The following is a 22,340-nucleotide window of genomic DNA, read 5'->3' as shown; positions in this document are numbered from 1 at the left end:
CCTAAAATCTTCGTTATGGTGTTGACTTTTTGGGGGGCCAGCATATAGTTTTGGTACATTACTGCATGTGGCCAGAAGGTGGCGGTAAAGTATCAAATGTATTTGACAAACACCAAAAGAAAGTAGAAGAAGAGAAGAAGACATTGAAGAAGAAGAAATGCGATTTATACTCCGGAGTGGCTTTGTTTTGTTTTGTTTTTCCATTATGATGCATTTATTGACTGATGCAATTTATAGCGACTTATGGAAAAATATGATAACTATTTAAACTGGTAAGAAGGAAGGTATATATGTTGTAGAAAATGGATGAATGGCGAGATAGAACTGCAACCTTTGTGAAGTCGGACCTCGTGTGGCCACACGGGCCTTTCCATTTACCTCGCGGTCCGTGTGGAACTTGTTCTGATGCTGCCTGGTGTAGCGGTGCAGCCTCAGCATGTCGTGCAACTCGTCACGCGACATACTAAAGTCCGAGTCGTCCGAGTCTGTGTCCGAGTCAGTGGTGTTGTCGCTCAACAACAGGCTCTGAAGAATAAGGAATCATTTAGGAACGGTGTATTCGGACAAATTAGTGCAATATATTCCTCACCTTCAACCATTTCCGGTTCTTCTTCATTTTGGAGAAGTTGTACAGGTTTGCTTTGTCCGTCTTTTGGTCTGCAAAAATGAAAACTCATGTTTAGTTTTATGATTGGATGCTTGTGGGGAAGGTCTCACAGCTTTACCTTGCAGAAGGACGCCATTGAGGGGCTTGCCTTCGACAAAGGAGTCTTCTTGGTCACAGGGCTCCCTCTTCACTGTCAAGGGTTCGAGAGAGAGCCCGGACCCCAGAGCGCTGTCGCTGTCATCGCTGTCATCGCTGGAAAAGTCACAATTACGAAAATACTTTTTTCAGCAAATCAACTCAAATATTTAAAACTGAGTATGTAGAGAGAGAAAAATGGTTGAACAACGACAGTATGGTATAGAAGACTTATTTTACAATACCTGGTGACATCTTTATTGAAGACGGTGGCCGTTTGGCGCAGAAAGCTTTCCAGCCTGAGGGAGCGTTCCAAGCGTTGCAGGTAGAGAGGTTTGGCCAGGCCTGACGAGCCCCCCACCGCCCCGGCCAGCTCGGGCCGCCCGCCCTGCCCGGACGCCATACAGTCCAGATACGCCCACAGGTCCGGCTGGGCAGGGATTTTTACTGCAAGGGAGGCAATGAAGGGGAATAGGCCATTCATTCAAAAATAACACGCTACTTCAAGGACACTGTGTAAAATACACTACTCTTTTGTGGGCTTACCTCTTCTGTAAGGGCAGTCATAATCGTCAGTTGCATGATTATGGATACACAGAACCCTTAAACAAAAATAGAAAAATAGCCAATTACTAGGAAAAATATATATTAGATGAAGAACAACAAATGGGAAGATTTTTACCGCAAAAAAAAAAAAATCAAATACAGTGGGTGCTTGATTTTCAACAGTAGCCACATGGGGGAAAACATTTACAAATTTAATATTACAAATTAGAGGTGAAACAATTAATCGACAACGAATTGATTATGAATTACTGTAATCCAGAATTATTTGTGACAATCAAATTGTTTACCTTTTTAATTTAAAATTGTCCCAATGCTTCTTTATTCAGCTTCATTTCAGCATCTCAGCGGTGTATATATTGTATATGACTTCTGAATAAAGTCCTCCATGAAAGCAGACCGATTATCTCTGTTGAATCAAAATGAAGCATTTGCTTTTACTTTGGAAAACAACATTTTTGCCTATTTTCTGACATGTTACAGGCCAAACTTACAGTGTCAATTTGAAAACAATGTCCTGTTTTAAAATAAAGGGACTGAAACTAAAACATGTTTTGTTTGTTGTTTTTATCTGATTCATCAATGTGAAGCTCCATCCATTTGATAATTTTTTATCGCGCTTCTCCTGAAGGGTCACAGGAGCCTATCCCAGCTGACTTCGAGCAAGAGGCGTGGTACACCCTGGACTGGTCGCTAGCCAATCGTAAAGAGCATGTAGAAAAACAATCACACAACAATAGAAATTACTATTCACCACCATGTATTCGTGGGAGGAGAAATGAAATGCACATTTCACACAAAAGGGACTGAGATTCGAACCCGTAACCTAAGAGGCAGACATGCTCATTAGAGAAACACTACATGCAATTTAAAGTACTACCAGCGACGTAAACGTTTAATAAATAGATTTTTTTTTATCACTGAAATGTGTCCTAAAATGTACTCATTAATCAAACGTCATCCTGTTATTGTTAGCTTGCCAAGTTAGCCAACGCTAGCTAGGTGGCTAACCTTGAACGTTAAACTGTGTGCTGAACGGTTAGCATAGGTTGTAGCAAAAGCTAACGAGTCTCGATGCTAACACTTAGCCGCATCGCATCAACATAAGTTGAGAGGCGCCTGCGGTCAGTTCGCATTATAGGAGTCGAATCATATCTTATAGCCCGTGTAGAGTGGACTTTTGACCGGTCTGCCTGATAATTTAGCGCCGTGTTAGCATTAGCCTTTGGGATGCTAACGGGAGTTTTGACAGTCTTCGCGTAACATTATTATGAAGTGACCACACCCGCCCTGTCTCTTTAAGGCCACCACCTCTTCTGCCTTAAGTATATATTAAGATACTGCTTTAATGACTTTAATTGTGTAGCCCGCTGGTCGGGGGAGGCGGCAAGGCCCTAACCGGCCCGCTCGCGCCTCTAGTGTCCTTGCAGGGGGAAGCTCAAGTCGTGGTCGTGTATGCGCTCCCCGTGTTTTTAATTCTTTTCTCCCTCCCGGCCATCTTCCCCCCACCATTGCTCCTTTGCCGTAACGGTGTCTCTCACCTCAACCCCCCCGTGTGGCCCCTTTCGCGTGTCTCTCGCCGCTGCTGCCGACTCTCGGTTCCCTGACTCCAAAATGGCGGTTAAAGGCGCCGAGCGAGTCTGTGAGCTTTGAGTCTGCAGCGGCGGCGGAGAGGCGGCCACTTTCTGTTACTGAGAGAGCACAGAGACACGACGCCATGGAGGCACAAGCAAGGAGCAGGCTTTTTAATCGAGCGCCGAGCGACGGCTGCTCGCCTTTCTGCGTGTCTGACGGCAGGATGTTCACATTTAAATCACACGACACATGCAAATAAATTAGCAAAAATCAGAGGGGGGATTTTATGGCGTGTCGCGGCGGTAAATCGAAAGTACCGCACGCACATCGGAGACTTTCCGATGTCGATTAGTAGTGTCTGCCCTCTGCGATGGTTACTGAGCTACGTCTTACGTCACCATGAGGGAACTCCGTATTTGGTATGGCCAAGCACAAAGGAAACCGCTACGTAATTATAAAACACATTGATGTCATAAAAGTGAAACAATACGAGTTGTACCTCAATGTATTTGACATGATTAGCATAGCTGAATAGATTTTAAGAATAATTTTGGTAATTGGTACTCATGAGTGAGGTTAATTGTTCCTAGGCGACACATAAGAGGTATGTATAACAATTTTTAAATAATGTATAATGTAATATAGCATAAATATAAAATATAGTTTTACCCCAAAATATTGTCATAATTTAATAATGTAATAAACAAATATTTTATATTAGTACTTATGCTTTATATTTAGTTTTTACTTCATTTTACGCAAAATTTAGTAATTATTTTTACTTACACATTTATTGTGCACGCTCCTTTATGAATACAATTTAAAAAATAGCTTAATAAAAAAAAAAAGGACAGGACAGAGTAGGTTCAACATGACAAAGCATAAAACTAATGTGTTTAATTTATTTTCCATGGTGTTAAGATAGACAGTGCAAGAAACATTGACCATTGGACAGTTGAGTACAAGCTGGACAAAAGAAGCGTAACATAATATACAAACATAATATGGCAATAAAGACTGTATGATGCATATTTAATCCCACATTTGAAACTTTGAGATGTGTGTATGTGTTGGGAACAAATTTACTTAGTATGTCATTCAGAAGTGTAAAAATATTCCAAATCAGCCTCAAACAGAAAAAGCAGACACTATTCTCAGTAGTGGTGGTCACGGATCAGGCAATAACAGGCAACCGGACAAACATCTCAATCTGCTACATCCAACCCAAGTCCGTCTCATTCACAGCCAGCTGGATTTGTCCTCCTCGAACTTCTTGGGATCGATGAAGGGCTTGTCCACAGACCTGGTCATAAGCTCGCCGCAGTACACGCACTCGGACGCGACCATGTCGTCCAGGTCGGATTTCATCTGCTCGCGACTAACCCCGCCCTTGCTACGGCTGGGCGCGTCGCCTTCCTCATTCAGCGTGGGCCGGTGGCGCGATTTGGACGCCTGCGTGGAGGCAGAGAGTTTCTTTTGCAGCTCGTCCAAACGACTCAGCTTGTAGGCAGACAGGTGAGGCGTCACTTCCTAGAGGGTGGAAAATGTCAAAAATGCATCATCCGTGTAAATGGAGACACTTCTCCCGATCGTAATTGTGCGGCATACCTGCAGGAGGCAGTCAGAGTGGAACATGTGTCCGCACAGGAACAAATAAAAGGGCCTGTTGAGCAACGGAAAATCACAGGACGAACATTTGTCCTGGGAGTCCACCACGCCGTACTTGTTCCGCATTTCCTGGATGTCCTCTCGGATGCGTTTGGCACTCTCGGTGGCCTCCTCCATTTCCTGCTTCAGCTCCTCGATGTGCTTGTTGTACTCCTCCAGGGAGCTGCAGATGGCCTCCTGAAAGACACAAACAGACCGACCGTTTGCCAAACGTTTCTGTAACAACGGGGGTTATGCTAGAGAAGCTAGAAGCTGCTTCTGACCTGAAGAGGTCGCTTAAAACAATGGTAGTTGTTACAAAAAACTGCCAGCGGGTGGCAGCAGAGTATTAGAGATCAGCCAGGGCTGTGTTGCAACAAGCTCTTTTTCCCCAGTGTTTTCAACAGGTTTGTGAATAATAATGAAACTTGGATATATTCTAATGCTAAGTGCTGCAAAACGGAAACATAAACAAATATACTTTTTTTTCTCTGATAAAAGAAGAGACTAATATATATTTTTTGGTAGGTTCCATGTTTTTATAGCAATAGAATACAATATTCTGTGTGCAAAATCAGTCAAAATCCAGCAAAACAGCCGGGAGCAAAGGGGGTTACTGCGGTGAAAATGGCTGGGAGTGAAAAAGTGAATCGGTTATCAGAATTTTATTCTGTCAAATATCGTAATCTACATGGGCCTAAAAAAAAATCCATAACGGTTGGCCCTAGTAAAATCATGAAAACTGATTGCTTAAAAATAATGTCATATAGTCATGGTTAATGGTTTCCAACCTTAAAGTGGTCAATGGTGACAAAGTCGGGAAAGAAAGGCAGGATGTCCTCGATCTTGAGCAGGTCGCAGCTGGACAAGCAGTTCATGGCCTTCTTCACGTCCTTCTCCTCCTGCACCACATGACGGGCGATCTTCAGCCACAGCTTCTTTCGCAGCTCCTCGTCATCCTCCGGCAGGTCGGCGCAGCTCTTGGCCAAATCCACATCCACCTGCGGACAACAGCCTTGCTCGTAAGTTGGGGCACTCATAAGTCAAGGCACAACTGTCCCGATTTCACTTACTTGCAAGGCGAGATCCACCGCCTCCTCGTACAGCTCCATAATCCTGTACACCAGCACGCAGGCGCGCAGGTAGCCGTGTTCGGCGCACAGCCTGAGCGCGTACTTGAGGTCGTAGTGGATCTCCGAGGCGTACGTGCCCGCCTCCTCCAGGTAGCGCAGCAGCGAGTCGGGCTTGTACTTGGCGTAGAGCGACAGCAGGTAGTTGTGGATGGCCTCCTCGGTGACGCGCAGCTCGTGCACGCAGAACTCCATGTAGCGCACCGTCTCGTTGATCTGCTGGCTGCTTCCCTTGTGGCTGTAGTTCATCAGCGCCGGGATGAGTTTCTTGGGCTCCAGCCGCTTGCCCATTTGGATCCAGGCGTCCACCACCCTCTCGGGGATGTGCTGCATGAGCACCGGGGAGAACTTGTAGAAGAGCTTCTCGTCGCAGTGCTTGGCGAGCACCTCCAGGGCGGCGCGGTAGTCGTCGTGCTGGCAGTAGTGCGACACCACCCTCCCGTAGTCCTGCATGACCACCGAGAAGTACACCATGTCGTCCACGTTGCCGTGGCTGGCCAGCAGGTCGTAGATGGTGCCGCGGTTGTTGAACAGGCACTCGCGGTGCTTGGAGGTGCTCAGGAAGTGGCGGAACTCGTCGCGGGTCTCCCGGAAGAGGATGCCCGCCTTGCCGTCGTCGTCCTCCAGCTGGCCCAGCCGGTTCAAGTAGAGCTCGGCCAGCCAGGTGACGAGCAAGGTGATCTGCGTCCTCTCGCTCGCCTTCAGATTGGTCAGTTTCTTCAGCAAGAACTCCTTCAGGGCCTCCTCTTGCTTGGCTTCGATGAACTTGAGCGCAATCTCTTCGAAGTAGTTCTGCGTCAGGGCGTAGCACTTGGCGCTCTCCAGGTAGCGCTTGTTCTGGAAGCAATGCTCAGCCTCCTTGGCCAGGACCATGTCCATGCATTCGGGCCGCTCGCGGCAGTACTCCTTGGCCAGGTCGAACTTGTTCATGCTCATGTACATCTGCCACACGTCGCGGGACTCGCGCTGGATGTGGTAGCGGAACACGGCCCGCTCCGTGTAGAGCCACACCAGGCCGCCCGACGGGTCCTTGATCATCCTCTTGAGGGGGCCGAATTTGTCCGGGAACACGTCCTCGTGAACCACCTGGCCGTTCAGCGTGCAGATCGCCTTGACCCGGTCGTGCAGCAACAAAAGGAAGTGGAACTGGGTCAGAACGATGGAGATGGGCTTGTTGAGAGACAGGTCGATGTCGGCCGTGTACTCCCACACCTGAGGAACACAACATGAGAGTAGTCGTAGTAAATAATGGAGCAAATACAGTGAACATTTGCGGTTGTACTGGAAAATGGTTCATTTATTCCATATATACACACATTTACAATTATTCAAAATTCAATTACAATTTCAGTTTTTATACTCCCCAACTACAAAATTAATATAATCGTAAACAAACTTAGTTGTTTACATTTATATGTTTGCACCTTTTTTTAATTTCAAACTGACTAATTTAATAAATCTTGTTTGGTCCAAAAGGAACTTGCATAATTATAATTATAGTGTTTATATATATATATATATGTTTAAAAATTGTCTTGTTTTGTAACAAAAAACAAATGATTGCACTAATCGTGATTTGAATTATTACCAAATTAATCGTGATTAATATTTTCTTCACAATCGAGCAGCCCTATGTACAGGACTGCCATTATGACTAGAAAAGCTGCCAAAACATTGTAAATGAAAGTAAAACAACCAAATGTCGCAGTTTAAAATATAACGAGTAAAAAAAAAAAAAGATACTCACGTAAAAATGACTATTGTTAAAAAAATAAAACTACAAATGCCTCCAAGGTTGAGCAGTTTAAAATAAAACTGCCATACAACAAACACATTTAAACTTACAAATACCCACTTTTTGAATAAAAAAACAAAGCAAAACTACAAGCATACCGAGCCTATTGTCGCATCTGTGCACATGCATGTGCTTTTTGGAGGCGGGGCCTACTGGTGAGGTTTGAGTCTTTGAGTCTACGCGTGTGCCTGCATGCTCATGGTTATACTCTTTTCCTGGGGTTCAATAACTTAAAAAGTCTATTTCATGAATGTGACTCTCCTTTCCCACGTGTAAGGGCATCAAAACCCATATAAAAACACTATCTTAAAAATAAACACTGGGGAAAGGTTCAAACATAATCCCGTGGTCAACAGGCATAACAGTTACCTGCACGTCACTCAACAGTGAGTCGGGCCTGACGTAGTCCAGCTGCCCGTAGAGCACGCCGTTGCCCATCATCCAGGCAAAGGCCTTGGGGGAGGTACGGAGCTTGGACGTGTAGAAGGTGATCTCGCTATAGCCCATGTTGGCCGGGAACTCCTGGAAGCTAGGCAGCAGGTCCTGGTTCTGGGTGAAGATGGAGCTGAAGCCCTGCTGCTCCATGCCCTCGGCTACTTTGCCCACAAACTGGAAGAGGCGCTTGCGGGTGGTGGCGATGATGAAGAACTTGTTCTCCAGGCCGCGCTCCACCTCCAGGCAGCACACCGGCGCCGGCTTCCCGTCTTCCTCCAGGGAGTGGACCTGGAATAATATTAGCATGTGTATTACATAACACATGATGTCACAATGATGTGGTTTGATTGAACATTTTGGCGATTTCACAGAATTGACTTCCAAAAAAAACGATGTAGCCCAAACACACTCATGAAGACGCACTTGTCTGAAGTACTGGTCCGGGTTGGTGTTAAAGAGGCTCCCTTCGGTGGCAGAGATCTCGGCCTCGAAGATGACGCCTTGGCCGGTGCCGACCAGGATGGGCCCCGTGTTGGTCTCGTTGCCCAGCAGCTTGTTCCAGCCCACGCTCTCCACCAGGTGGCCCCGCCAGCGAGACAGACTGCGCACCTTTTGCGTGTTCCTGTTCAGGTACAGACACTCGCTGGTGCTCATGCTGATTAGCAAGTGGGAGCCTAAAAAAAAAAAGAAAAAGGACAGAACAATTGTAAGGGAAGACAGAGGTGTTAAATTTGGTCTTTTCCATCCCCCACAGTCATAGTATGTTAACAATAGTGAACATTTCTACTCATGGAGATGATTCATTAATGATCAAAATGTCTTTACATTTATTTATTTTTAAACTTTTGAGTATGAGTAGCAGGGTTACACTGAAAAAGTAATATGAGAAAAAGGCACAATATTACCCTCATCACGAAATGGAAGGGGGAAAAAATGTGTACAATTTTACACTAAATGTCTAAATTTTATCAGAAATGCGAAAAATCACATTACTAGAAAAAAAGTTGTAATATTGCAAGAATAAAATATTTACTTAAGGAATATAGTTGGAATATCGCAATTAAAAAATGTTACATTTTTGGGTTTTTTTTTCCTTTTATTTTTTATTAAGGTTTTAATTTCAAGATAAAAATATGAATTTACAAGAAAAGGTTCACAATGTTGCAATAAAAAAAATATATTAATATTTCAATTGCAACTTTAAGAGAATAAAATCTGAAAGGTTTCAGTGATAAAATTTTAATGTCATAAAGCAATATTACAAAAAAAAGTACTTTTACAAACGCGAAGCACGATAACCTAAAAAAAAAGTCTTAATTTTGGGAGAATTTGAATGTTACAAGGGGAAAAAACATACTTTTGCTAGACTATGTTGTGTATTTTCTTGGGATTATCCAAGAATACCTGAATAAATTTCCAAGATACTCGGTTGCAATGAAATAATTACTTTTACAAAATAGAACAAGAATTAAAAAATAAGTTATTTTACAAGAGACAACATTTAATTTAGGAGAATTAAAATCTAATTTAATATAAAAAAATATATATTTGACCAGACTTAATCCAGTATTTTCTTAGATTAATCCAATCATCAACCAAAAATGTTTTTCACAAATAATCATACTACCCAAATAACACTAGTTTCAAACTGTTACTTGTATGCTGATTTGCATTTTATGAAAATGTACACCATAGAAATGTCAATGAATATCATTTTTGGGGGATCAACGTTGATTTTCTTACCCGTTGGATCCAGGAAGAGTTTGTGTACTTTGCTGTCATCTTTCCTTCCAAGGTCAATCTGATTGGGGTGATCAGGTTTAGCCAAATCAATTCTACAAAGAAACAGGCATACATTCCTATCAGCCTTTTTCATCTCCCAACAACTCTTCTTGAAGACTCCAATAAACATCTATGACTGGACTAATCACAGCTTGTCACCGACTTTTCAACTAATCCAATCAAAAAGCACTGCACGAGTGAGCAATTACAGTGACCGTTTATGATTGTTATTTGCCTCAGCAGGGTGTCCTTCCCCAGACTCATGCATAGCTGATTGTTGCAGACTGCCAGGTGATTTATCCTCTCGGGTGGCGTAAAATCGATCCTCTGCTTGTTGAAAATGGGCTTTTCCTCCTCGAGTCGCACATTGACGAAGCCTGAGAAAACATTTGAGTCATTAAACAGTATCATCCCAGAATCTTCCAATCACTCCTGGTTGCCTCCCCGGCTTACCTGAATGTGTTATCCCGATATTGGCACTCGCCAGGCGGCCGTGCTGCTGTGCGCTTTGCCTGATATTTTGCGAGTCCTCGTACTCGTCCAGTATCGAAGCCATATTTACGTGGAACTTGATTCCAAATCAGTGAAGGAAGAAGCTCGACAGCTAAAATATGACTATGCAGCTAGCCCTCTAGTTAGCTGGCAGCTAGCTCTCGTAAACGGGCTCCGCGATACTCGTCCGCCTGTTTCGCCTATTTCAAAACATATTAGCATATTTCAGACGTTACTAAGATAATATAACATTCAACAGTCGTACAATACAAAATAGTTCGCATCCAGAGCGGCATGAATGAATAGCTCCATAGCTAGCTAGGAGCTAGATCCCGTAAAATAACTCGTCCGAGGCACTTTCTAGTTTCATTAGCGGGTTGTAGACGTGTAACGGTCACATAACTAAACATTCAACCGCCTTATAGTAGTATTACCGAAACTGACTACAAGTGCGTAAATAAGGGAGAAAGGAGCGAGTCAGGTGACAGTCCTCATGTGATCATAGTTGATGCAGTACCCCCATTCTGCCATCGGGGGTCACTTTGTGACAATGACCGACATAGTATCCGGCTTTCTCTTGGTAGGCAAATAATAGTGTTGCACTGAAAACGGAAGACATTAATTCAGAATAATTATTCCTAACGTAAGCCTTTCTCTCAATGGCAATGTTTATGACAACCTGTCAGAGCGGAAAGTTGCTTTAACTATGAAAAATCCTGTATGATCATGAATAATTGATGCAGTGCTCCTTACCGACGTTGGGTGTCGCTCTTGGACAACGTTGGAACAACGAGCTTCACTTTTCCCTCAATGGGCGTGGTTATTCAAATGACAAGCTCCCAGAGTGTTAGTGACCATAAATATAAAAAAAAAAAAACTGCCGCCCTTCTCGAGTCATAGCACAGAAGACAGCAAAGACACCCGATGGTGAGAATCGCGCCCGACATGCCACCTCACATGGAGTACTTCTACCACGAGTCCCGCGTCTCCTCCGGTTGCGGACTGACCCGGGAGGACGAGCTGGAGCCGGGCGTCATCAGCTGCATGCTGGTGGGCGACGGCGCCGTGGGCAAGACCAGCATGATTGTCAGCTACACCTCAAACGGATACCCGGTGGACTATAAGCAGACCGGCTTCGACGTCTTCTCTGGTATGATATTTATTCATTCAAATTAACACAAAATGAACTTGGAACAACAATTTGATGTCATTATATCCCCCCCCCCCCCCCCCCCCGTATACGGTACATTCATTTTAAGTACATTTATTAAAAAAAAAAAAAAAACACACACACAATTGTAATGTGTAGTATTAATGTAAAAAATCTTCACACATAAGGAATACAAGTACAGTAACATCAAGTGGATCACCAACTTTTTTAAATAAATTTTCTACAAAACTACAGAAAATATGTCATTATCTATTGATATGTGTAAGTGAGTTAAATTAAACAAAAAAAACGAGTAAAGGTTGGTTTGGAGGCTTCATTTTTGACTTTTTTTTAATCACTGGAGTCATTTGCTTTACTTTTGTTCCCCTTGAAAGATGTAAAAAATCAATCATTACCTTCATTTAATCAAGAGAATACCCCATTGTGATAGATGGCTCTTTTTGAATGGTGATCTGGCCAGGAAGGCGGAGCATATAACACTAATACATAAAATAACACAGTATACATGAAAGTATGGGGGGGGGGGGGGATTTATGTATAAAAGCACAGTACAACTACAAAGAGACAACTAATTGTCGATAGACTACCATCAACACAGAATTTCACATTTCAAGGAATTTAAAAAATATATATTATTATGTACTGCATGAACTGTAAATGGCATTCCTTGTTTTCAACAGGCCAGGTCCAAGTTGATGGATCCCCAGTCAGAGTACAGCTGGTGGACACTGCAGGACAGGTAAATCTGAGTTTACAATTTTTTCTATTTATCTTACTTTTCTTTGTCAGACTCAAAAACATAAATACATATACATATATTTCCTTAAGAGTAGTCATTATTCACATATAAATGGCCAATATGATACATTTTTGATATCTTCATCCAACCAACCATGGATTATGATCTCTACAGTTGTTAACTTCCCATTGGTTGTATATCGATCGTGTAAATCTTTCGCTCTCACATTGCTCTTTGCATGCTAACAATTTCCTCTTTGTGGCAAACAAAGAACTGTCTGTCAATTTTATTTAAACAGCTCCAATTCACAACAATAGCCACTGGGTTGGTTGTAGGGCCCGACTGCTGCTGGGTAATAGTTGTTAAAGTGGCAGTGGCTGTTTTTTTTGGGATTACTTTACTTTGGAGTCAGCCAGTCCTCCCTCAAACATCCAAAATACTGTTGTGTTCCTCTTATACCGCTGGAACAAATAAATGGGAGCACAAAAGTCCCGTCCGGGCCTCCCCCGCTGCCTATTTACATTAGAATCCATTTTAAGAATCTGCTATTTGTCTCCAAATCTCTAAATGGTTTCACCCGTGTGGTAAACAAGGGTTCACTGTGTGCGGGTTTTAATTGATGTTAGGATTATGAGGGACTTCTTGTTATGAATTCACCCTTTATATATAATAAGTCCCTGGACCCAATAAGTCTTGAGAGCTCCTCCTGTAAGCAATCTTTTGTTGATAACGTTTGACGACAATTCCACTGACTCAACATTCTCGATGCCTTTCAGGAGGAGTTTGACGAGTTCCGATCGCTGTCCTACTCGCACACGGACGTCTTCCTGCTCTGCTTCAGCATGGTCAACCCCGCCTCCTTCCACAACATCACCCAAAAATGGGTGCCCGAGATCCGCGCCTGCAACCCCACCTCACCCATCGTCCTGGTGGGCACTCAGTCGGACCTCCTCCTGGACGTCAACGTGCTCATCGGCCTGGACCGCGCCAGCGTCAAGCCCGTGGCCAGCTCGCGGGCGCAAGGCATGGCGGAGAAGATCCGGGCGGCGGACTACGTGGAGTGCTCGTCGCTCACGCAGAAAAACTTGAAGGAGGCGTTCGACGCCGCCATCTTCGCCGCCATCAAGAACAAGGCGCGGCAGGCCAAGAAAAGGCGGTCGTCGGACAGGCGCACCAAGGCCTTTTCCAGGTGCAGCTGGAAAAAATTCTTCTGCTTTGTCTGAGCCGACACAAGTTCTTAATTTATATGCGACGTTGGTCTGTGAAGTGACATATAGGAAATGGCATCGGGAGAAGGCTATGGAGCCGCCACCCACCGAGCTAGGACTGTTGTCTTGTTTACAACCACTTGAGCTTGGAATACGCAGTTATGTGAAACATTACGCTGCTAATGGTTCTTCTGGTTGACCTGTTACACTGGAAAATGTGCAAATGAGTTAGCTGGAAATGCTATCTATTGTATGGAAAGCTGTTGGAGCATTTATTCCGTATTCCTTGACTGTGGTGAACGGTGAGGTGCTAATCTATGCTAACACAGTAGTAAAGTATGAGAAAAACACTTCTCGAGGATCCCTAATAATCACACTTCCTCTCACCACATTCAAACTTACAGACTGTTTGGCCATTTTGTTGAAAGACAACATGCAAATGACATGGATTTGCATGCTCGTATGTGTGTGTACTGGTGAAACGGAGGGCGTGAAGCCCGGTTTCAGCACGTGAGCCTCCGTGTCAGGTTACGGTGCAAAAAAGTGAGGTGCCACATTTTTACCTGAGCGCTAAAGGACGCTGCGCCCAGACTGGTTTTCGTGCCTTAATTAACGCGACGGTGACTTTTTGCAATGTTGCGAAAAGGAACGCACGTACTGTATCGCATTGACCCAGTTTTGAGTTTGAGCAGGTTACAGGAGGGCAGTCAGGTTGGACCTTCAGCCCCTGTGATGGCGATCAGTCTAGACTCTCGAGGTCACGGTTTTCAAACTCACCCTAACCCTAACCCTAACCCTTGAAAGGAAAAAATAATTGCTGCATATATTCACCTCATCTACTATTTGTCCTTAATTCGATTTGTTGATAGATATTTTTTAATAACAAACTGAGAAAAGTCATGGAAAAATACAAGTGAATATTGTAGTTATTTTTTTCATTCATGTTAAGGGTTTGTTCACCATGAAGAAAAATATTAAAATTCTGCCAAAAAGGGCAGTTATATATAGCATGAAATGTGAAGTAAACATTTTAAAAGCATTTCTAAGCTTCCAATTAGTCTTCAAACAACTATTTTGATTACCACAAAAATAAGCAAAAAATAAAACAACAATTGTATGAAATTAATTTTCTAAAAAAAATCCTACTTTAAAAAAATTACTTCTTCTTTTTTTCTTTTTTAAACTGCCATTAGTGGATCTGGCGTAGCATAGCCCTACCTGCCCCTAATGCAAAAAAAGAGCCATATTTTGCACTCCAGTCTAATCATAACCTTATTGTATGTATGTAAATGTATATATTATTGGATGTATATAGAACTGGACGTTTATTATGCTTCTTGTGGAAGTGGTCCGAATGAATTGTGTTTGTTCAAACAATCGTTGACACCAAAGTGGATTTTCAATGTAAACTTTTTTTTTGTATCACTTATGTGCTATTGTGCCTCCCTCTCCTCTAACCCGTGTGTCTTGTTATTTACATGTCAGAGCGATGTGACGTAAATAAATGAAGTGCAAATTACAGCCTCTGTGTTATGTATATTTTTAGACTGAACAATTCACAGCCATCTGATAAGACAAGCTACTTTACATCTGGGGAAAACTTTATTTTTGGAGAGGGTGGGGGGGGGGGGACCACAGGAACTGAGGCAGCCATTCCTGCTCTCCACGGGGAATTGGCATAATCTCAGTAGGCCACAATAGCCACCTTTCCTGCACCGTCTCCCACCCCCAAGCACGTGATAATTAACCTGGGGCCTCCAGTCGGGCCCTGGTGAGGGGGTGAACCTTTCTAATGCGTGACCGCGCCTTGCTGGGATGTCTTTTTGTGACTGATTGTGTCACTTGGTGGAAAAGTCTCAAAATGAGATTAAGGAGGATCCACGAGCCAATGTGATTGATGATAATCCACCCACAAAGAAGTGCGTCTGTGTTTGTGGGGAAGCCTCACCCGCATGAGGTTGGAAAGGTGTGACGGGAAATGTTAATAATAGTAATACATGGGTGGTTTTGTCCACACACACAAAAAAAATGCTATTCCTTCTAATAGCAGGCATGTGAAAATGATTATCCTGCTGTGCCATATCGCAATTACAACAACAGGTAATGAGATAATTACCTTTAAATATTTGACTATTTTTAAATATACTGCCAAACAGGTCAAATAGTTCTGAAGTTAGAAGGTTTATTTTTTGATTTTGCATTTCCGTCTTCTCTTCATGACACGTGCGCACTCATGGCTGACAACGAGGCACTCTAAAGTGGCTAAGGCAATGGTCTACCCAAAGGGAAGATGCATTTTTAGGGTGTAGGCATAGCTAGGTAGCTAACTACGTATCACAATCGTGGCTGTTGACCGCTAATGCTAATGAAGAAGTACAAACGTTTATATAATGGGGGAATGCTGGAAAATAGTAGTAAATAGTTAGTTGTCAGACTGCACAAGAAACAAATCCCAGAAGTCACATTACAGGGTCTCTCTAAATACATAGTGAGCCTCTTCCATTTTCTGGAAGTGAAAGACGTTCTCTCATTCGTGCTACGCTGCACATTTGCTGTGAACAGGTTGAATGGCGGGGAAAACAATACGTCAGATGTCTGTTTTCTATTAGAGTCGCGCATCCATCATCGGTTACGAGGCAGCTCCCATCTTAGATGAACAACTGCTACCACGCAGGCCTTTAAATTAGATTCAAAGAGAAGCACCCACACTAGTATTTGACTTTTGACCTTTTATCTACTTTCAAAAATTTTCATTTTCATTGAACACTGACTTATAGATGCATGCTTGGTGTGCCATTGGTGGATCAACAGAATTGCCAACTTCAAAGATCTGTGTTTTGGGAATTTTCTATTATTCTTTTTTTGCTAGCTTTGAAAGCGCTCTTTGGAACTTCAAGATTGCGTTATTGTAGCACTCAATAATAATGACAATTTAGACTGTTCTTTCCTAAATAAATAAATAATTTATTTAAGCTGTTTTCTAGTGTTAAAAGTGTATTTTTAAACGATTATATACTTTATTGTGCTTAATTGAGAATCTTTAATCAATTGGGCAATTCAAGGCTATGAATTTAATTTCAAATATGTTTATATCTGTTCCTTTTTACCCAAAAGACAAGCACTTTTACGTTTTACATTTGCTCCCTTACTGTACCCAACGCGGACCAGACTCTTCAAACCAAGATATGGACCAAATTGTGATCATTCTTTTTTTTTTCTTCATGTTTGCTCATTTAAAAGACTCGCTTATGTTACCAAAACTTCCATAACCCTTCTGTCCAGTTGATAATTTTGGATATCAAGGACTTGAAGGAATGGAACATTTTGTGTAGAGGACACTTTGAAGTGTCCAGGGTTTATGTGAAGGTCAGCGTTGTGCTGACCCTCAGAGGGTCAAGACCACCCGTCAGACTCCTCTTCACAAATGCACTTCATATTATTTATGAGGCCGTTCAAAGAACAGATGCTTTGCCAAACATCTGAAGGAGAAAATTGTCATCTTTCGAATGATGTGTTCGTACAAGCGAGAGGGCCTTGTTGTTGTTGGACCAGTTTTAGGTTTTCGGAAAAACCAGGCTCAACTCTCCTTCTCATGGGTTAGTCATATTTTTCTCACCGGGGGCTGGTTCCTTTCCCAGGGTCTTCCGAGGTTTGTGTCAGGAGTCATCAACTGATTCTTCTTCTGGCGGCCGGCCAGTTTCACTCGAGTGAAAAGGTTGGCAGGCAGGCCTGGAAATCAGCAGGTGCACCGACAGGTCCGCCTGGCTTTGTGGTTTTTAATGCCTTTAAAAAAAACACCAGTTACCTCTGCCAAACTCAAATCCCAAGAGGTGGGGGGGGGGGGGTTGATATAGTAGCTGTTGGTAAGCTGCTCAAGCCCCTGCACAAAATATATATGTATTTTTTTTTTTAATACAATTTTGTTTACATGGTTTTATTTAATAACAAAAACAGCACTCACCGTTTGAACCACAATGGTGCGAATATCCTTTTTCGCTTTTAGTCTGTTGGTGTTCCCATCATTTTTTTCACAAGCAAACTGTCAGTTTCGGTGCTGAGTTGTTGAGAAATGTCCCAGACCGCTAACGCCCAGCGGCAACAAACAACCCCCCCCGTCTTCCGAGTCGGAGTCACTTGCTATTATTGAGTAATACAGATCATTTATTTGAAAGTGTAAAGTTCAGCAGAGACATTGAAAGGCACCAAGGCTCACTGAACAGCATCTGTGACAGCATTTAATTTAATCTGAAGCCAACCAAACAGGTAAAATGAAGAACCAAAGGGATGTTTGATGACTGCATCAAAGTTCAATGATCAAATTTTAATTCTCAATGAAAAAAACTCTTGCAGGGCATTTCTCTTTGTTTTATGCCAACATTATGCAAATCAACTGTGGGCATCATGTTGTGTTTACTGGACTAATATTTGCAGTACAGTGCGCAAAAATGATAAATAGCCGGTAGAGTCTGCCTTGCTATGTAAAAAAAAGTCCCATCTGCCGGTTCCAATGTCTGCTAGTAGTCTCCATGAACCAGGAAGTAGCCTGCCAGTTAACAAAAGAAAAATTAAACAATTATGTCGCTATGATTCTTTTTTTTAGACACCATGGGACTTCCACATGTACCAGAGTTCAGACTGTCGAGTTCTGTCTAGTGAATAAACCTGTGGACAAACAAACATGCTGTATGTCCCTACAGATTTGTTTCACCATGGACATTTTATTAATGCCCCGGAATTCCGATGTTCCAGTCTCACTCATTAATTCCTAACATTGTCAGTGAACCAGGAAGTACCCCATTAGCTAATGAACGGAAAGCTAAATGTGGCTACACATTTTTTACTAAAGCAATCAATTTTAGATTACATTGCAGTAAGATGTTTTAGCCACTGTAAAAGTTGTTAGCATTTTAACACATTCACAGGAAACATCAAGTGAATGGCCTCATTCACTTGCAGATTAACGATTGCATTTCCTCTGCAAAGGAGAGATCAGTAGTGGATCAAGGACCTTAGTACCTTTTCATTTAAATGAAGAAAAAAAAGTTTGAAAGCAGAATCTTCTGTGCTGGGTTTGATGTGAATAATCAACATTGTCAAGTGTGAGGTACGCAAAGGTTGCGGATTAAAAAGTAAGGAGCGTCTCTTCTCGAGCTACAATAAACACAAAGATCCTTTTTGATTTTGAACGACGCAGTACAAGCGGTGGACTTGAAATCAGAGATGAAATCAGAGATGAAATCAGTGCATTCAGTCGTCCAGTCGCATTCCCATATCGGTTGCTGTGGGTTTTAAGTATGGCGTCAGAGCGCTCAGGTCAACATGACCTGTGGTGACATAACGAGGTCTAAATGACATAACCTTGGTCTTTTTAATTTTTAAAAAACAAAAGATTAAGAAATGTATGCCTTTCTTTCCTCTTGTACACGTTAAACGTTGTTTTGTAAAAGTATGCATTATGGTGCTTGTAAATTTGTGTAGGCCTAAAATCCACATAAAAATGACATGAGATGTCATGTTTTCTGAGAATTGCCCCAAGAGGAAGAAGAAAAGGAAAACTGAAGATAAAACAAAAAGCTCCAAGAATTGAACCTTGAGGAACTCCAGACCAAAGACGGGTACTAGAGGAATCAGCGGCCTATCAGTATTATTGCACTAATGCACTTTCGACATTGAAATTGACACTCTGTCTGTACATTTGTGTATTTGTCCTATATGTCTATTTTGTCAGCGACTCCAATTCCCACAGAAAAACGCGTGCGGTTTTACCAGACATAGTCAATAACGATGATTTGAATACTCATGATATAACTCATGGTTATGTGGAAACTGGTGACAGTTAGGTTTGTTTTTTTTGGGATGGCAAAAGGTAATTGAGGCGTAACCATATCTGGGAATTAAGGGAGTGAGGTGTTCTCACACTGGTGACATCAGCAGGTGAGGGTGGGGAAGGTGGTGGGAGGGGTGCGGGGTGTGTGTGTAAGGCAGACAATATCCCTAAAGTGTAGATTGAAATACAGATACAACACAATCCCGATATTATTAGTAATATCACTATACAGCTAATTGACATCATAAATTGAAGACCATCGTGGATGTTAGCAACATCAGCAGCACGCCAGTCGACATTAGCAGCTTCCCAGCGCGCTTGAGTAAATAAGGTGTGTCTGGACTTGCTCTCGCATCGAGAGTGACTGTTGCCGCGTCGTCCGCTTTACTCACAATACAATAAATCATCCCGTTCAGCCTGTTTGTGACTTCATGTTTGGGTGAGGGGGGCGGGGGGTGGTATCGATACGAAATCAAGGATGAATGATGTCAGGTTTTTGTTTCTAGAAGACATTGCATTTACCTCAGAGCTATTTGTAATACGTTGTCCCTTTTAGCAAAATGATGTCAACAGTAGTCAGTCAGATGCCCTGCCAGCTACAACCACAACGACAAACAATGTTAATTTTTTGATGTTGTTAAAGAGGTGCTCAATGATGCTGGCATTGTTATGATGTACTGTAATGTAATAACCAGTATTTTGGGCCCAATGTTATATTTTTTTAGGGTATTTGGCAAACTTTTTTCGACATTGATGGACGTACTCAAAAACTCTGCTATGGATTTCTAGAATATGCTTTGGTAGCTTTTGTATTGTATACTATACTAAAATGCAGGTGTGCCTAAATTTGTGACCGGTAAGCGTTAAACGCTTACATGATAATGACCATTGTCTAGTATGGGGTGCTTTACGATGAAAATATGACTAGACATGGCTTTGTCAATATGTGTCATAATATGTAAAGTAACAAGTGGACGTTCATAAAAAAAGAAGTAAAGAGTACAGTATTTTCCTTAGGAACGTAGTCAAATAAACACCAAAATTAATACATAAGTTACTCGGAACTGTTCTGTATTTGAATAAACTTGACTACAGTTTATACTGGAGTAAAAAAATAAAAATAAAAAAAAAAGTATAGCCATACAACATAAAGCACGTTATGTACTACTGAGCACTATCATATCTCAGCATTCCCCAGTGAAGAACACATGGTGTACTTTTTACCAGATGACTGTGTGATGTTAGAACGTGGCCTTCATTGCAAAAAAAAAAAATAAAAAAAAAAAAAGAAGTCAATTGATTGCTATGACTTAATTGATACTACAAAAGGTACATACCTTATTGTTGCAGCACAAACAGTACATTGCTTTTCATTATCATCGTCATTGTCATCTGATTAGAACGCATCAAACTTGCATAGTGAACGTGCGTCATCCGACGAGTGACTTATGTTCAGGCATGACGGAAGACGTCACCGGCTTCCTAAAAAGGTCAAGGTGAGAAAGTTTCAGCACGATTGAACGCAACAAGCATAAGGCTAAATTTAGCTAAGTGCTATAACGTAATGAACAACTGGATTTAGTCAAAAGTTGGCTGTTGTTAGGGGTTTTCTGCCCCAACCCCCTCCCTCCCTCCTCTTCCACCGATGACAAGCGGAACCGGTTAGTCTTCTTGCATCTTATCTGCTGCCAGCTGGTCTGACGGGAGGCGTCTAAGCTTTGCTCACGTCTCGCAAGCGACACTGCAAGGGAGCGGCACATCCGCTCGCTGCATTTAGACATTATTACACAAAAATTTTCCGAGGGCGATATTAGACCAGCTTGGAAAAGGACCGGCCGTACAAGAAACTCTCGATGCCCCCCCCCCCCACACACGATACAAAAGTTTGAGCTTCCTATCAAATAAACATTTCCCTTAAATATTCTGCAGTTGAGCAAATAAGTCGCCCATTCCGAACAATGCACAAGTTCTTCTGCTGAATCTTATGCTGACCTAATAAAGTGGCCCGTGAGCGTCACTCAACACATACAAGGAATCCCATCGTGTAGACAAAAGGTGGAACAACTACTTCCTGTCCATCAGTCAGCACTGGTGACGTCGCCACAAAGCCACCAGTCTCGTGTCGGGACCGGTTCTACTATGCCAACCGATGGGAATGGTGTGCTTCAGATTCAAATCCAAACTGACGGCGAGTTCCACCTGCCTGCGCGGACCGTTAAAGAGGGGATACATTTAAACAAAAAACCATGACTCACTTTTCCTCTGGCAACAATACTGATGACACTTAACACCACAAAAAGGGATTGTGTTGTGTCAACAGTGCGCGTGTATACGTTTACAGCTTGTTAATGCGCAATGAAAAGTACATACAGCAGAGCCTTTAGGAGGCTCGTTCTTGCTGATTTGTGAAACATTTTCCCGTGGAAATTCTTGCAACTGTTTTGATCATAGGAATGGATCATTTCTGTCGCCATCGTAAAACTTATGAGTTGAACAAATTGTCGCACCCAAAAAAAAAAAAAAACACTGTTCAGTGCAAGAATCACTACAGTGAATGATTATGCTATAAAAAAATACACACAAAAGTCATTTGTTATTGCTATGGCTCCATCTGAGTAACTCGGGAGAGGCTGTTTAAATCTTGTCAACAAGTTTGACAAAAGCGTGTCACTAGCCGTGGACGCTCGCTAGCCAGAGGCTGAGCTGCATTGTGCTTGTTTACAGAGTCAATGTTTACAGGGCGTGGTAGTTGCACTTTGTCATTGAACCTAATGTGCTCCTGTGGGAAACATCTCCGTTAAGTAATACATATTTTAAGCAGTGTACTTGATTCACATTATGAAATTGTAAATGCAGATTTGTTTAGGCAGACTAGAAAAATATAATGCAAATTTTTATTTTTTTGTATGTATGGCTGAGTGTATACTAAACTGGGTGAATATCCGCTCTGTGAAAATTGCTGTATAAATAAAACTTACAAAACATCCTCATTCTCTTCTCTTCTTCATACAGTCCTTCTGATGGGATGGGATCTTTCTTTGGAACACAAAATAAGATCAAAAAGGCACAGGAAAAGTAAAACATACATGCAATCCAATCCATGTGTGATTCTAGATGCCACATTTTTTTCTTCATCTAAACGTTCAAGCAAATAACAAGACCTGGGGACGGGGGGAAAAAAAATTGTATTCTCAAATAAACAGGTTTTCACTTTCAGGAATTCTTGCTCAGTA

At 42.3% G+C, this 22,340-nt stretch overlaps 3 protein-coding genes across 6 annotated transcripts in view; 1 reads left to right on the top strand and 2 right to left on the bottom strand.

The window, feature by feature from the left end:
- ino80 (INO80 complex ATPase subunit) overlaps nt 1-2,946 on the bottom strand; it is a 31,332-nt gene extending 28,386 nt beyond the window's left edge. The window contains exons 1-8 of one of the 4 annotated variants that reach the window (XM_086060401.1): nt 2,848-2,946; nt 1,801-1,992; nt 1,597-1,715; nt 1,289-1,344; nt 988-1,189; nt 726-859; nt 590-657; nt 379-525 (exon numbers count right to left, since the gene is read on the bottom strand). In XM_086060401.1, coding sequence (XP_085916527.1) covers nt 379-525; nt 590-657; nt 726-859; nt 988-1,145 — 507 coding nt within the window. In that variant the 5' untranslated portion in view covers nt 1,146-1,189; nt 1,289-1,344; nt 1,597-1,715; nt 1,801-1,992; nt 2,848-2,946. The other 3 variants (XM_086060402.1, XM_086060404.1, XM_086060403.1) reach the window with 3 other exon arrangements.
- Nucleotides 2,947-3,753: 807 nt separating this feature from the next.
- Nucleotides 3,754-11,305, bottom strand: vps18 (VPS18 core subunit of CORVET and HOPS complexes). The gene is made up of 9 exons (XM_086060777.1): nt 10,124-11,305; nt 9,906-10,047; nt 9,632-9,723; nt 8,312-8,562; nt 7,823-8,176; nt 5,602-6,870; nt 5,320-5,529; nt 4,490-4,726; nt 3,754-4,411 (listed from the first exon to the last, which is right to left on the bottom strand). Exons 1-9 carry the CDS (start codon nt 10,224-10,226, stop codon nt 4,121-4,123), a joined length of 2,949 nt encoding a protein of 982 aa, XP_085916903.1. The 5' UTR covers nt 10,227-11,305; the 3' UTR covers nt 3,754-4,120.
- On the top strand, nt 11,026-14,801 carry rhov (ras homolog family member V). The gene is made up of 3 exons (XM_086060778.1): nt 11,026-11,312; nt 12,014-12,072; nt 12,849-14,801. The coding sequence occupies exons 1-3, from the start codon at nt 11,087-11,089 to the stop codon at nt 13,293-13,295; spliced, it is 732 nt and encodes a 243-aa protein (XP_085916904.1). The 5' UTR covers nt 11,026-11,086; the 3' UTR covers nt 13,296-14,801.
- The last annotated feature ends 7,539 nt before the right edge of the window (nt 14,802-22,340 follow it).

The sequence above is a fragment of the Leptonotus elevatus genome, chromosome 18 (genome assembly GCF_054856555.1).
Source record: "Leptonotus elevatus isolate MCC_2025b chromosome 18, RoL_Lele_1.0, whole genome shotgun sequence".
NCBI classification, from domain to species: Eukaryota; Metazoa; Chordata; class Actinopteri; order Syngnathiformes; family Syngnathidae; genus Leptonotus; species Leptonotus elevatus.
Note: the sequence above shows the minus strand (reverse complement) of the source record. Positions and strands in the feature narration are given on the sequence as shown.